The sequence below is a fragment of the Crocuta crocuta genome, unplaced genomic scaffold, assembly GCF_008692635.1.
Source record: "Crocuta crocuta isolate KB4526 unplaced genomic scaffold, BGI_CrCroc_1.0 scaffold162, whole genome shotgun sequence".
Lineage (NCBI taxonomy): Eukaryota > Metazoa > Chordata > Mammalia > Carnivora > Hyaenidae > Crocuta > Crocuta crocuta.
The window spans coordinates 8,462,303-8,475,924 of NW_027529433.1; the positions used below are offsets into that span (position 1 = coordinate 8,462,303).

Genomic DNA, 13,622 nt, shown 5'->3' on the forward strand with positions numbered 1-13,622 from the left:
GTTTAAAAACTTTGGGTTAGAGAGGAAATTTAACATATAGTAATGCTAGAATTTAAGACAATAATCAAAGATGTGGACAATGTTATATGCAAAAGAATGCCGCTTACCACACTATTTGTTGGGAAAAAAATTAGATGTACGGTAAGCAGTAATCAAGCACATTTCATATAAAACATCAGCATTAACAGCTAACTTATTAGAAGGGACTATTAACATATGAATAGCCATCTTCTCTAGTTGTTAAGATTTTGGATAATTTTAAATTTCCCCTTAAACCTTGTAGCTTTTAGGAGTCCTACTGCATTTTAAAAAAAATAATTTATGACTATTTTAAAAGCGAACTCCATCCTATGTTCAGACATTTCCATCTTCCACTAAAACCTTCATGGCCATCCACTGCACCAACTCCGTGTGAAGCAACATGTCCTGTGCTACACCAGTTTACCTTTCAGGGAGCCCGGCCCCTGTGAGTATCAACCACACGTGAATACCCAAGGGCTGGGCTTTGTGACAGCAGCTGCAGGGAACAGAGAGGAATCACCGTGTGATTACCGTCCTTGACGTCTATTTTAGTAGTCAGAATAGGAGGCTGTATGTTGCCCATTATTAAACAAAAGAGGCAAACAGATCACCCACGTGATGTGCAAAGTCTTCAGACACCCCCAAGATGGGACAAGAAATCAAGACAGATACAGGGGAGCCGGAGAAAGGAAAGGGAGGGAGGGCAGGATAAGCAAGGCACAGAGGCGAGAACACATGCCTGCAGGCCTCGGGCTGTAAACAGAGGCTGAGGAGGGAATCGCCTGTAGACTACTCGGCACCCAGGGAACCAAGCACGTCTATGCGGAACGTGTGGGCTGATCTGGTAAACGAAAAGAGAGGGAGAAGTCCCTAAACATATGTGGGCCAGAAGAAAGTGGTGTTTGACCAAGAATAATGGGGCGCAAGTATTCAGAGTAAAGGGAGTAAAGGACTGAATGGTCCCGAGGGGAGGGGCAAGAGCCAAGAGGCATCAACAGGCCCCAGGTGTGAGCCTGCACCACTAGCATAGAATGAAGGACAGCCTTTTAGCGTGTGGATTTTGAGGATGCTTTTGGTCCTGCTGGTCTGAAAGACGGGAACCTCTCTGGGCGATGATGCCCACAGACAGGGCTGCCCTGGGTAACCGGTATGAGCCCAACATAAGGTGGTCAGGAAACGCCTGCCTGAGGTGTCATCTGAGCACACCGTAAGGAGGTGGGGAGGCAACCCCTGGGCTGATCTGAGGGAGGAGCAGTGCTGGCAGAGACAAACGCCAGGAAAGGCCCCCTGGAAGCAGCACGCCTGGCAGGCTGAGAGAAGAGCAAAGAGACCGAGTGGCTGGAGCAGAGGGAGGAAGGGGGAGAGCATGACAGGAGAGATCATGGGGCCTTGTACCCATGGTCAGGGCTTTGGCCTTCCTTGGGGGATGGGAGGAAGCCACTAGAGGATCTGGAACGCGAGGGTATGTGCCTTCACAATCTCACGCTGGCTCATGTTTTTAGAACAGATGTTCTCAGAACTGCACCCTTTGTGGTAAAAGTGCAAGGGGAAACCAATTAGAGAGTGATTGAAATGGGGGCTTTAGACCAGGGTGATACCAATAGCAGGATGAAAGGTGGCTGCCTTCCAAACATATGGTGAAGATCGACCCAAGAGGTTTGCTGAAGGACTCCATGTGGAACATGAGAGATAAAGAGTCATAAAGAAAGACCTCAAGATTCTTGGCATGAGCATCTGGCTGGCATGAGAGAGCTGCCATTCACTGAGAGGGCCAGCCTGCAGACGGGCACAGGAATGGAGCTCCATTTTGGACATGCAACATTTGAGAAGCGATTTAGACACAAGTGGAGACGTCAAGCAAACAGTGAGATACACAGGTCTGGCGTTCTGGGAGGCTATCACTTGTGGACAAAAAGCACTGACTCTAACCATCATGGGTCACTGCTGGGTAAGTTGTTAAACCACACGGGCAGCGCTACTATGGAGGTTTATGTAAACACGCTTAACAATGGTCCTATTCTCGGGGAGCTTACTGTCTGGGGAGGCAAAGTGCAAAGATGGCACACACTGGGCCGGAGAACTTACTGGAACACTGGAATGACTCCTTCCCCAGGAGCGTTTTATCACAAACCAAACACTGTAGCACCCCAGAGAATGTTCCGGGCACAAACTGATGTCGGCTCGGTTTCTCTTTGTCTTTGGCATCCTTGCTTTTTGTCTTCAGATACAGCAGCAACAGCCAAGTGGGGAGAAATGAGACAAGAGAAATGCTGAGAGCCAATGTACTCATAGAAGCCATACACAGCGTCTATATTTTCTGTCTGCACGTAAAGGCCGCTCGTGGACGAGTGCCGTTACGTCACCAGGGAACCGTGCTCAGGCTGCGGTTGTCATCTACTTCTAGTGACTTGGACAATTATTTTAGAAGAAATGTCGAGGTCTTCATATATGTGTACACAAAAGCTAAGATAAGGGATTTTCAAGGGCAAGTGGAAACTATACTAACTGCTGAAAAACGGAACCAGCTACATTTTTAAACACAATGGGCACAGAACCCGAGTTACCTTGGATTTATTCCGTGGGCTTGTCATCCTGTTCATGAGAAAGCTGAAAGTTCGGCTCACTTTGTATTTTTCAGACTCTGACTTGGCAGGTATAATGTATTTATCCCATTCTTCTTCCTGAGTTCTACAAAACAGAATCTGTTATCACGGCTTATCCGAACTTACAGAGGGAGTAAAAAACAGCATTTATGTACATTCATGTGTGTGTATACATATTTTTCAGGGTTTAATGGTTAGTGTAAAGATAGAATCTATTAAAAATATATTTTGCAGATAGATAATGGATGTGTGATAAAGCAACTATCTCACCATGTTATTAATTATAGATCTAAGTATAGAAATGGGTATTCAGCATACAATTCCTTCAATTCTCCTGTATCCTTCACTTTTTTCTTAATAAAATACTAGAGAAATAAAGGAAAACTTAGACTTATAATTTAACTCTGCAAGCCCTCTTCTCCCTGTTTACTATGCAAACAGAAATTTCCTATGGCACAGAGATGCCAAATAACCAGTAATATAAAATTGGATTTTTATTTATTTTTTGGAACACAGAGATAATACTCAGCAGATACACATTTCCTTTGATAACATGGCTTGAGAAACAGACTGTCTGCTTCTTAGTTCAGTCTCTCCCACTCAATCAGCTATTTGCAATTTGAGACTCCCTGGGCTGTAAAAGAGACAAGGCTGTGGACACTTCCACACAATAAAAGGCAAACTAAAGATAATGCGATGTAATCTGTGAACACACTGAATATCATTTATTTTCCCCTAATCCATACAATCATTCTTTAGAAAGAAAAAGTCCCAGCTATAAAAAGTTCTATTTCCCCTGAAACTTTCTCTGATAGTCTTATATTTCTAACATTATTAGAAGCGGGGGGTAGGGAGGGAGAGAATGAATGTATTAAAGATCAAGTATCATGTAAAACCAGGTAAGACTCCTGTAGAACATTCTAGAACCAAAGTTTCTCTCCCATCTCCCCCCAGACATCTCATGCATCCACATTAGTGGGTAACTCATTCATCTCTGCGATATACCTTCCAAAAGCTATGTTGCTGATATGTACCAAAATGTATGATCACATTTCACGACAATGAATCCAATGACAAATCCTAGGAGTTTAGTTTTTCATCTGATTAATGAAAGGCCTAGACTTCAATTATTTCTGAGGGCCCTTCTCTTACTTACTTAAGTACATACTTAAATATAATATGTACTTACCTGATACATATTAAATAAAACTTTGTCATTTATTTACATTAGATACACATAATTAATTACTTATGTTAGGTAATCGAGAGTTCAAACCTATGAATACACTTAGAAAATATGACAAATGGCTTCCTAAGCGCCTCTTGGTCCTACAGATCTAAAGGCACAGGCAGGACACTGTATGTCCTCTTANGTCATTTATTTACATTAGATACACATAATTAATATAATTACTTATGTTAGGTAATCGAGAGTTCAAACCTATGAATACACTTAGAAAATATGACAAATGGCTTCCTAAGCGCCTCTTGGTCCTACAGATCTAAAGGCACAGGCAGGACACTGTATGTCCTCTTATTCAAATTCTGTACAATAAGTGACACTGGGTTTGCTACTTAGAGAAAACAGCTGAAAAAGCTAGAAATGAAAGAAACGGGATGGGAGCACCCTAGGACTACTGGGAGTGACAAAAGGAACTCGGAGCTTCTTATTTCCTTTCTACCTTATTTCCTTCCACCACTACCTTTTTCGGTAACTAACCAGTTAACAGATTTATAAATTTCCATACCTCCTGTTTTGTAAGCATCCTAATTTGCCACAACTCATGACCTTTATTCAACAGACTCACTTTTGGAATTCAGGGGAAAAACACATTTGAGACCTTAGAAAGAAGCATCTCTGGAACACCTTTTGTGACCCCACCAAGTGCCACCTAATGTCTAAGAGAAGAATAATCTGGTGAGGAGACCTCAGTCTCAGAATTAAGGAATGGTAAGGTCAATGTGGAATTGTGAAGAAGTCCTCCCTCCTACCTACCTCACAGCAGAAACAGACTTCAACTCTCTCAAATAAAACAACATTCTGTTTATCCAACTCTATTCCCAATTCTCCATGCTACAGAAGACCGTATCAAAAGCAATGCTTCTGTTTTGATTTAAAACTTTTAAACACAGGCACCTGGGTAGCTCAGTCATTACGCATCTAACTCGGCTCAGGTCATGATCTCATAGTTTGTGAGTTCAAGCCCCGCATTGGATCCTCAGTTTCCCTCTCACTCTCTACCTTCCTCCCCTCCTCATGTGTGCTCTCTTTCTCCCTCTCCAAAATAAACATTAAAAAAAATTAAAACCTTTAAATGCACCACAATTTTCATATATCCTCTACAAAACTGCAAAATGACATAAAGGCATACCACTTACTCTTTAAATTCAAAGGCATGAGGAGACCTGAAACACAACCAAACAACCAAACAAACAGCCTAAAACAGTGAGTATGAAAAACTCAGAAAAATGGTCGCCTGGGTGGGTGAGTCCATTAAGTGTCCAACTCTTGATTTCAGCTCAGCTCATAAGCTCACGGTTGTTGAGACTGAGCCCCATGTCAGGCTCTGTGCTGACAGAGTCTGCTTGGAATTCTCTGTCTCCCTCTCTCTCTGCTCTTCCCTCACTCATCTTCTCTCTCTCAAAATAAATAAACTAAAAAAGTAAAAAATAAGACTAAGAAACATAGTAGAAGCATGAACATCATGGACATGATCCACTGTCCCATTATGAAAATGAGTAACACAGCATAACCTCTGGGCAAATGTAGAAGGCTGGCGGATTCCATGTTTCAACTCTAATTATGTTGTTTTCACCTATGTAACAATTAGTTATGTTAGGAAAGAACTGAGAAGGGGAAAATCCCCAACTGATTTCATAACAGCATTTAAATAGCTTTTCAATTTGTAAGAATCTAGAAAAAAATTCAAATCTTTTCAAATCCCAGAACAAGATGCCTAATCTCTACTGTTGATATGACGGTCAATGGACCCATCCACAATCAAGTTTTACAAGCCCCATTCTTTAGAGGTTCTCATTGCGTTACCTTTTCAAGAAAGATAATTTAAAATATCTTAAGAATAAGGATCCTCAGTATCTTAATCTTGAAACCTACAATATTTATAAACAATTTTTCAAAGAACTAAACACACTAAGTGTTCAAAGGAATTCCCAATATCAAAATTGAAAATTGACAGTGAGACTTCATTGGACGGACATTCGGATGCTCAGATGTTTTTTAAATATATAAACAATTGTAAAACATTGAAGATGGATGGTGTCAATAAAAGAACAGTTATGCCACATAATCATTAAGAAGTTGGTACAACCTGAAACTAGTATTACACTGCATGTTAATTAACTGGAAATTAAATAGAAACTTTAAAAAATGAATTATATACTTACATTGAGAGTATAAAACTGTGTTTGTGCTACTGTATAAACTAACATTTTGGGAAAATTAAATACTACTATATTTTGTGTATAAAAAAAGGTTGATACGGGGCGCCTGGGTGGCTTAGTCGGTTAAGCGTCCGACTTTCGCTTAGGTCATGATCTCGCGGTTCGTGGGTTCGAGCCCCGCGTCGGGCTCTGTGCTGACTGCCGGCTCAGAGCCTGGAGCCTATTTCAGAGTCTGTGTCTCCCTCTCTCTGACCCTTCCCTGCTCACACTGTCTCTCTCTCTCTCTCTCTTAGAAATAAATAAAAATATTTAAAAAAAAAAAAAAAGGTTGATACATATGAAGTGTCTGCTCCTGCAGAAAAGAGCCTACACATTTGGAGTGAGCCACCTTTCAGCTGGCTGCACTCTTTCCCAGAAACTAAGTGATTAATATAAATAAGAGAATTCCAAAGGGGACACATCCTTGAAGTAAGTACAACATGACCAAAGCAAAGCATTAGCAATGCTCAAGCATCCAAAGGGTACTGGGCACAGACTGAGATCAAAGATCTACTCTACTAGATATATCTGGGGCTATGACTAAGAAAGATGCTTCAGGATGCAGAACAACACAGACTCAAGAAGAGAAAGAAATGAGAAAGGGACACTCTCTCCACACATCCCATCTAAGTTAAAGTATTTTACAGACTAATACTTAACCAATTAAGACATGAGCTCTTTCCGTCTTAAAGCCCTCTCCTAACAGAGAAGAAATATTTTAATATCTTTATCATCAGTCTATTACTTTTCCAATTGTTAAAAAGATGACAGGGAGAAGACTGACCATCAAAATGATAACAAAGATGATGATCAAATTCCCTAAGTGAGTAAATTGCCTAACTGAGGTAATAAGTGTAAGCTACACATGAAAACCCCCCACTGGGTTACTGCCACTCTTGCTATCATCATTGTCCCTGTCATCTTCATCGTCATCGTATCCTTAAAGGGCATTCTTAGTTAGTCTTCTTGCGTTATCATGTGAAAATTGCAATCCTAGTCTCAAAAAAAAAATAAAATAAAATAAAATAAAAGAACAAATGGAGGCTTTTTCTTAGTGATACTTTTCCCCAAAGATTTAAAACAAAATAGAGGTGACTGGGTGCCTCAGTTGGTTAAGCATCCAACTTCGTCTCAGGTCATAATCTCATGGTTCGGGGGTTTGAGTCCCACGTCAGGCTCTGTGCTGACAGTTCAGAGCCTGAAGCCTGCTTCGGCTCATGCTCTGTCTCTGTCTCTTTCAAAATAAGCCAACATTAAAAAAATATTTTTATGTAAATAAAACAAAATAGTCCATCTCGATCTATACACTAAAAGGTTTAGCATTATTAGCTAAAGAGTTTTAGCATTATTATCACCCAAATGAAAGCCATTTTCCTTTTTCACAATGTCTCTTCAAGCCAAACATGGCTGCCATTCCGGGCACTGGTTTTACATACAACCTCAGGGCTGTTTCACAGCGTGACCTATGAGCAGTTACTGAAGACCAGCAGAACTCAACAATCCTCCCTGCTTGTTGGTCAGCTTCCCAAGCCTGACTACACCAAAAGCGGCAGCTTATGAAAAAGAATAGCTTAGGTTTATAGCTTTCAACTCTGCTTATCCATCAGAAAACCGTTAACGCTTGTAAGACTTAACTATATCACTTATTCTTCAGGTTTCAGGGACAACCAACCACTCTAATAAGTACCCAGAAAGATATATAGCAGAGGTGGTTATGCACTCTGTATCTGTGACCACCCAGGGGTCTGCTCCCGCAGCAGATCATCGGGTCATGGCAGACAGGCCTAGGAAGAACCGAATGCCTTTCTAAGGCAGGTCATCCTCACACTGCTGCTCCTCTTGGCCAAGTACACGGGAGGGGTTTGTCTTTGAAAATCACCCAGAAGAGAACACTCTGTCCCCAGTCCTAAGGCCCACATATCTGGGCAGTCAAAGGAACATGCTGGCCAACCTGTACCAATACAGATTACAGAGGGAGAAAAGGATTCATGCAGGCTCATTACCCAGAAACTCTCACAAACTATTGAACAGATCTCAAAAATCATACGCAAACATTTCCAAAGCTGGCAAGGAGGCCCTCAGGAAATTTGGAACAGTTAAAATACCTTTTTTCTGTTGGTGGCTCCGGCAAGCTGTAAGCTCTTTGCTCTACAAGACACAGAACAATAAAATGAAAACTAAGGCAAACAAACCAACAGTCATGTGTTAGTCTGAAAAGCACACACTCAACCATATCAATATTGACACCATCGGTTAGAAAATAATGAGAAAACAAGTCATTTTACGTAGGTAGCCATTGCTCTGGATATCTTTATCACTGTCCCTAGTCGGGACAGAACAGGCAGGAGGCCAACACAGGGCAACATTTAATGACTTTAGGAATTGAGTTAGCATCGGCAAGTGGCAGCAAACAGTGTTAGCACTGCAGTAAATGACTTCTGTGTCTGGATATTTCTCATCAGAGCTTCATCCCTTATTTGTAACACTAATTCCCCAACATATGGAATCAATACACATCTTAGCTGCCTTTTAGTGATGCTACAGAAGAGTCTCGAAGGCCGGCCTAAAGGAGAGTTCATTATAATGGAGCTGAAATGTCTTCATAAAATCCTAGCAGCAACCAGTTCAAAGATGTGCATTGTGGTAGGAATGGGAGAATCACTTTCCCCACCGGACCTGGCGGCAAGGGAGATGGGAGACAGAAGGAGCAGACACGTGCAAGCAGGTAAGCACCATCTTGTTTCCGGAAATGGAGCACCTATTACGGGGATGTAGCACAGACAGTGACTTCGACAGAGACAGAGACTGAAAGAGGGCTCGGCCCCCGGGGAAGCACATCATCTACTGAGCAAGGACAACTCCTTTACTGCTACAATCCTCAAGGACGAAGAGGCAAAACCAGTTTGCAAAGGGAAATGGGTCAGATATATAAGGGACAAAACTAATCAATACACATCTCCTGAAATGTGTCAATATCAGTGTTAAATCTAACGCTATCTTGCAGGTAGTAAAAAAAAAATCTGCTTTGAAGAATTTGAAGGATTTTTATTACCTCTATTAAATATTTCTCAAATTAAGTCATGAGAAGAAATCAGGAGGCTTCTTGTAAACATGATAAGGTACTAAGAGATTTAGCCACATGCCCACGATAATTAAGTAATGGAACCAGACTCAGACAACTGGACAAAGTCTAAGAGGTTTCCATCTAATAGTGCACAATAATTTTTAGACGTACATTCGCTTCACTCCTCAAATTCTTTATAACACTTGTGTCCTTCCTGGTGAGGTTTTAATTACTGACAATATTCTTGTCTATCTAAACACACAAGGTACCAAAGGGAATTATAGGACAGGATTTTGTTTTGCATATACAAGCGTTAAATAATGTCACCACACCATTGTACACTTGCCCCCCCCCCCAAAAAAAGGCATGAGAAACAATAATAAGTAACCTCTTGGAAGTGACAAGGATGAGAAAACGTCACAAATAAGAATAAAAAGGGCTGAATCCTGTCTTTGTGTATCTGTCTTGTAGCTAATATAAAGGGGCTTCCTACTAGGGATTAAGAAGACTTGGAATATGCTCAAAGGAAAAAGCCTTTAGCACTATTCCAAATGCATCAAGAGAGAACGTTAGGTAATGTGCATGTCAATTTACCTCTGATTAATCTAAGCAACTGAAACAATGGAACATTACATCTTTGAACTAGTTAAGCTTTCACTCTTATGCTTTGATCACATTCACACACAAAGTTAAAATGATTCCTTCTTCCATAAGAGTTCATTTATTCCTCATCTCCTATTGTTTACCCATTGGAATTTTTGTACATGTGCTGTTTAGCTTCAGTCTACATTGCCTATTTGTGATTCTTACCTTCTAGAGATCAAATTCATTGAAAGGGCCCTATTTTTAAATATACTGTCTAAAGGTAAGACTTTATTAACAGAAAAGCGAAAAAAGTTGACGTCAGCTTTTTATTCCTTCTAACTCAAGTGCAAAGATTTAAGGATTGTATGTAAGGCAAAGATACTCTTCCTTACTCATTAAAGAATTCATAAATCAGGGCTCTTTTCCCTTATAAACAATCAGTTTCCTCTCGGTCATCTGGTCAACAACTTCCAACTTCTGAACCAACTTTAAAAACTAGTCATACTATGTATATAATGTGAGGGCCACCATTTTGCCCACTGCAAAGATTTAGAAGCATTTTCTAAATAGTTGCAGTATAAAGTTATTTTGCCAACTAAGACCATCAGTGAAAAGATGTCAAGTTGCCATTCAAAGGAATCCCAACTGAAACTAAGGTTAAGGAGACATGGAGACCCCAGAAAGATTCATGGTGTTATGTGTCTGTGCGTGCGCATGTGTGTATCTGTGTGTGTACACACACACACATACACCCAGGGCAAATTCAATCTATCTTGTTCCTTTCTTTCTTAGTTCTTTTCTCCATCATCCCATTCCATAAATTAAAAATGACATTTATTATCAGTCTTGCTTTCTCCTTTTCCAGTAAAGATCCCCAGAGAGAAGGAGGAAAAACAAAACCAAAAATACCAAAGGCACTTGTTTTGTGCTCTGTATATTCTTAAATATCTTGATCCTATATCCTATATCTTGCTCTGTATATTCATTCAACAAATAATTATGGAACATCTCCCATAAGTAAGTCATTGTTTCAGGAAGGCAGTTCCAACCATAAAGGTTATTTTTTTAAGACTGTCTCACATGGTATGCAAGTGCCAACAACAATGTAATAAAGAGTAAGTAAAAATGAAGAGAAGGAAACCTGTGAAATAAATCCTATTTTAAATATTCTACAATGGGGAAACTAAGAATACTTAGGCACATCTCGCTTTCCGAAAATTGAAGACTCTTAAGGATGGGAGACAAAAAAAGCATTAATACAATGACAAACATTTTATTTTATGACTTGGCATTACACATTGACATACTTTCAGATACGCCTTTAAATAAAATTACTACATAATATATTATGTACAGAAATACCTTTGTTTCAAAATAGAGTAGAAAATGGGGGTGGTAGCTGAAAGGGGCTACAAGGGCAGCTCTGAATTGCCCATAATCATTCTATTTATAATTTGAATTCAGTTTTGAAAATGTGTCAAGCTGTATGCTTACAATTTGTACCCTTTTCTGAAGGTATACTATGTTTCAATTAAAATTTTATTGTATAGCAATTTTATTTCTGACTATTTACATTGCCGCAAAGAATGCTGAGATATCGTTACTCGGGTTTCAATGATTTTCTTTTATTTCAACTCTCTAAAGTCCCTTGCTAAATAAAAAAAGAGGGAAAATCTATCTTGCCAAAGTTTGCTTTTGAGCAAATTACTTCAGCAATTTAAACATAAGGCAAAGTAATTTTTTATAATTTACTTCAAATCTTCTAAGGCTCTCATAATATGAACCTAGAATATATTCTAGTTTACACTATTCTAGAAGAAAACATTTCATCCAAAGAATAGAGCCACAGAGAGGTGTATATTTTTTAATTTCATCAACATCATATCTGTAACTTGACTAAAATACAATGAGAAAAGGATTTTGCTAAGCTTAGAAAACTCAATTATGAAAATGGAATGGAAAATCCTTGCATGCTACTTTTGTGTATTTTATATACCTTTACTATCTGAAAACCTGTTCTGGAAGAGAATGCTCTCAAAGCCAAATGGTAAATAATGCTTACCTTCACTAGAATTGCACAATGTAAAATCGCGCACCAACCGAGTTTTTCCTAAAGAAATTTTGGGTGATGAGCAGGAATAAGAACGTGAGCGGACCCCAGAAAGCAATGATTCCTAGGAGAAAGCAAAACAAAGTTTAAAAAATAAAAATCCTAGAGAGGACTTGAAAGTATGTGTTCACCACGAATGTTAGTAAATCAGCATCTCTATAAAAAGATTCAATGTGAATATTTCTGATGTAATGTCATCATTTGTTCTTGTTTGCCTATCACAACTTTTAAAATTGTACTGCCTTTTTAATGCTTTAGTAAACTTGAGCATCTCCCTGCCAATATATACTTTAAATACAACTATGACATTCTAATTAGGTTGGATAAAAGTGAAAAATTAGGTCAAATGATTTTTTTCTCTGCATATTCAATGGGTCACTTTTTTTTCTCCTGAGTTGTCAGGTTTTTCTTTTTTTGCACTGTAGTTTCCAAGCAAAATTTCATATTAACAGATATTTTATTTAATAATTATTAAAAGGTAGAGGAACAGCCACTTGCAAGAGTTTTTTTTTTTTAACTACTCAACATCTATTTAAATTTATAATGTTAGCTGTAGGCTCTCAGGAAGGATGCATCAGGTCAATATTCAAATCCTTCTAGTCTGTGTCCATCTTTCAACAGGCCTTCCATCTAGCACTTCCTAAAATGCATCTAAGTATCACTAATTTATAGATCTTCTTCTTTTAAGTGACCTACTTTTTTTGTTACTGCTTTCCCAATTACATACTATTTCTATATTTGCAACATATGTGACACTGCAAGATGGCAAGATAATTAAAAGATGGTTATCTTATGTGTTCCAGAAAATTTAAATCAATATGCAACAGAATACCGTTAAAGCCATTTATAGTACCCAGCTCTCATCTAATAGGGACCTAGGGTCCTTAGGATTGATCCCACTCATCCATTTTTAAGCTATCATTTCAAGTTAGAGTTAAAATAAAGCAATACAAAATTTGTTACTAAAATTAAGCCATCAGCAACTGTCCTTCACAAGCACTGGTAGCTTCCATTCTCCCTAAGTGAAAACATACGGTTTCCCTAAGTTCACTGGTTTAGTTAATGAGCCTGGAGGGAAGTTGCAAACAGAAGCCTGCCTCTGTTTCAAAGGGCCTTGAGACTTGGCCTGTGAATTTATTAGGGAGGGCTCCCTGATTCTAGATATCGGAAAGGCCAGCCAGAGCTGTCCTATACCCCTAACGGTGACTGGCCACAAAGGACCTTAGCCAAATGCCACCCTCTGCAGTTAAGTCATGCACAGTAATTATTTTTCCTAACAACCGAACTTAGAAAATTAGCCAGAACTCTTTGGCAAAAAATTACACAAGGTAATTACAGAGGCAAGGCAAGATACATTTTATAGGGCAGTCTTCCTGAAAGTGAACCACCTGGAACTGAATCACAAGGACTGAGTTACTTTTCCCTCCAAGTAACAAGACATTTTTCAGCATCCCGTTCAAAATGCAAAAGAAGTGGCTACATGAACAACCATACCTATTTCTTACCATCCAGAAAGATCATCTGACATTCAGGTTCAAAAGATTAGGACAGCTCTACAGGCTTAGGGGCTAAGGGAAAGGGTTCAGGAACATGAAGGCCTGGATTGAGTGGTAGGTGGGCAGCCTGGACAGGGCATCTAATCCCTCCAGAACCTCATTTACTCAAACACAGAAAGGTAATATTTGGTCCTAATTAAGAGAAGATTATGTATTTTGCACGAAGGTAACACACGCTTCATATATTGCAGAGCATACTAAAAAAATAGAGCATTATCATAACTGTCAGGTGTTCACAGGAA

At 39.4% G+C, this 13,622-nt stretch overlaps 1 protein-coding gene across 3 annotated transcripts in view; it reads right to left on the bottom strand.

The window, feature by feature from the left end:
* ARHGEF28 (Rho guanine nucleotide exchange factor 28) overlaps nucleotides 1–13,622 on the bottom strand; it is a 285,499-nt gene that overhangs the window by 80,048 nt on the left and 191,829 nt on the right. For all 3 annotated transcript variants that reach the window (XM_077759946.1, XM_077759948.1, XM_077759947.1), the window contains exons 13-16: nucleotides 11,777–11,888; nucleotides 8,171–8,213; nucleotides 2,586–2,709; nucleotides 2,107–2,239 (exon numbers count right to left, since the gene is read on the bottom strand). In XM_077759946.1, the coding sequence (XP_077616072.1) occupies nucleotides 2,107–2,239; nucleotides 2,586–2,709; nucleotides 8,171–8,213; nucleotides 11,777–11,888 (412 nt within the window). The remainder of the gene's footprint in view (nucleotides 1–2,106; nucleotides 2,240–2,585; nucleotides 2,710–8,170; nucleotides 8,214–11,776; nucleotides 11,889–13,622) is intronic.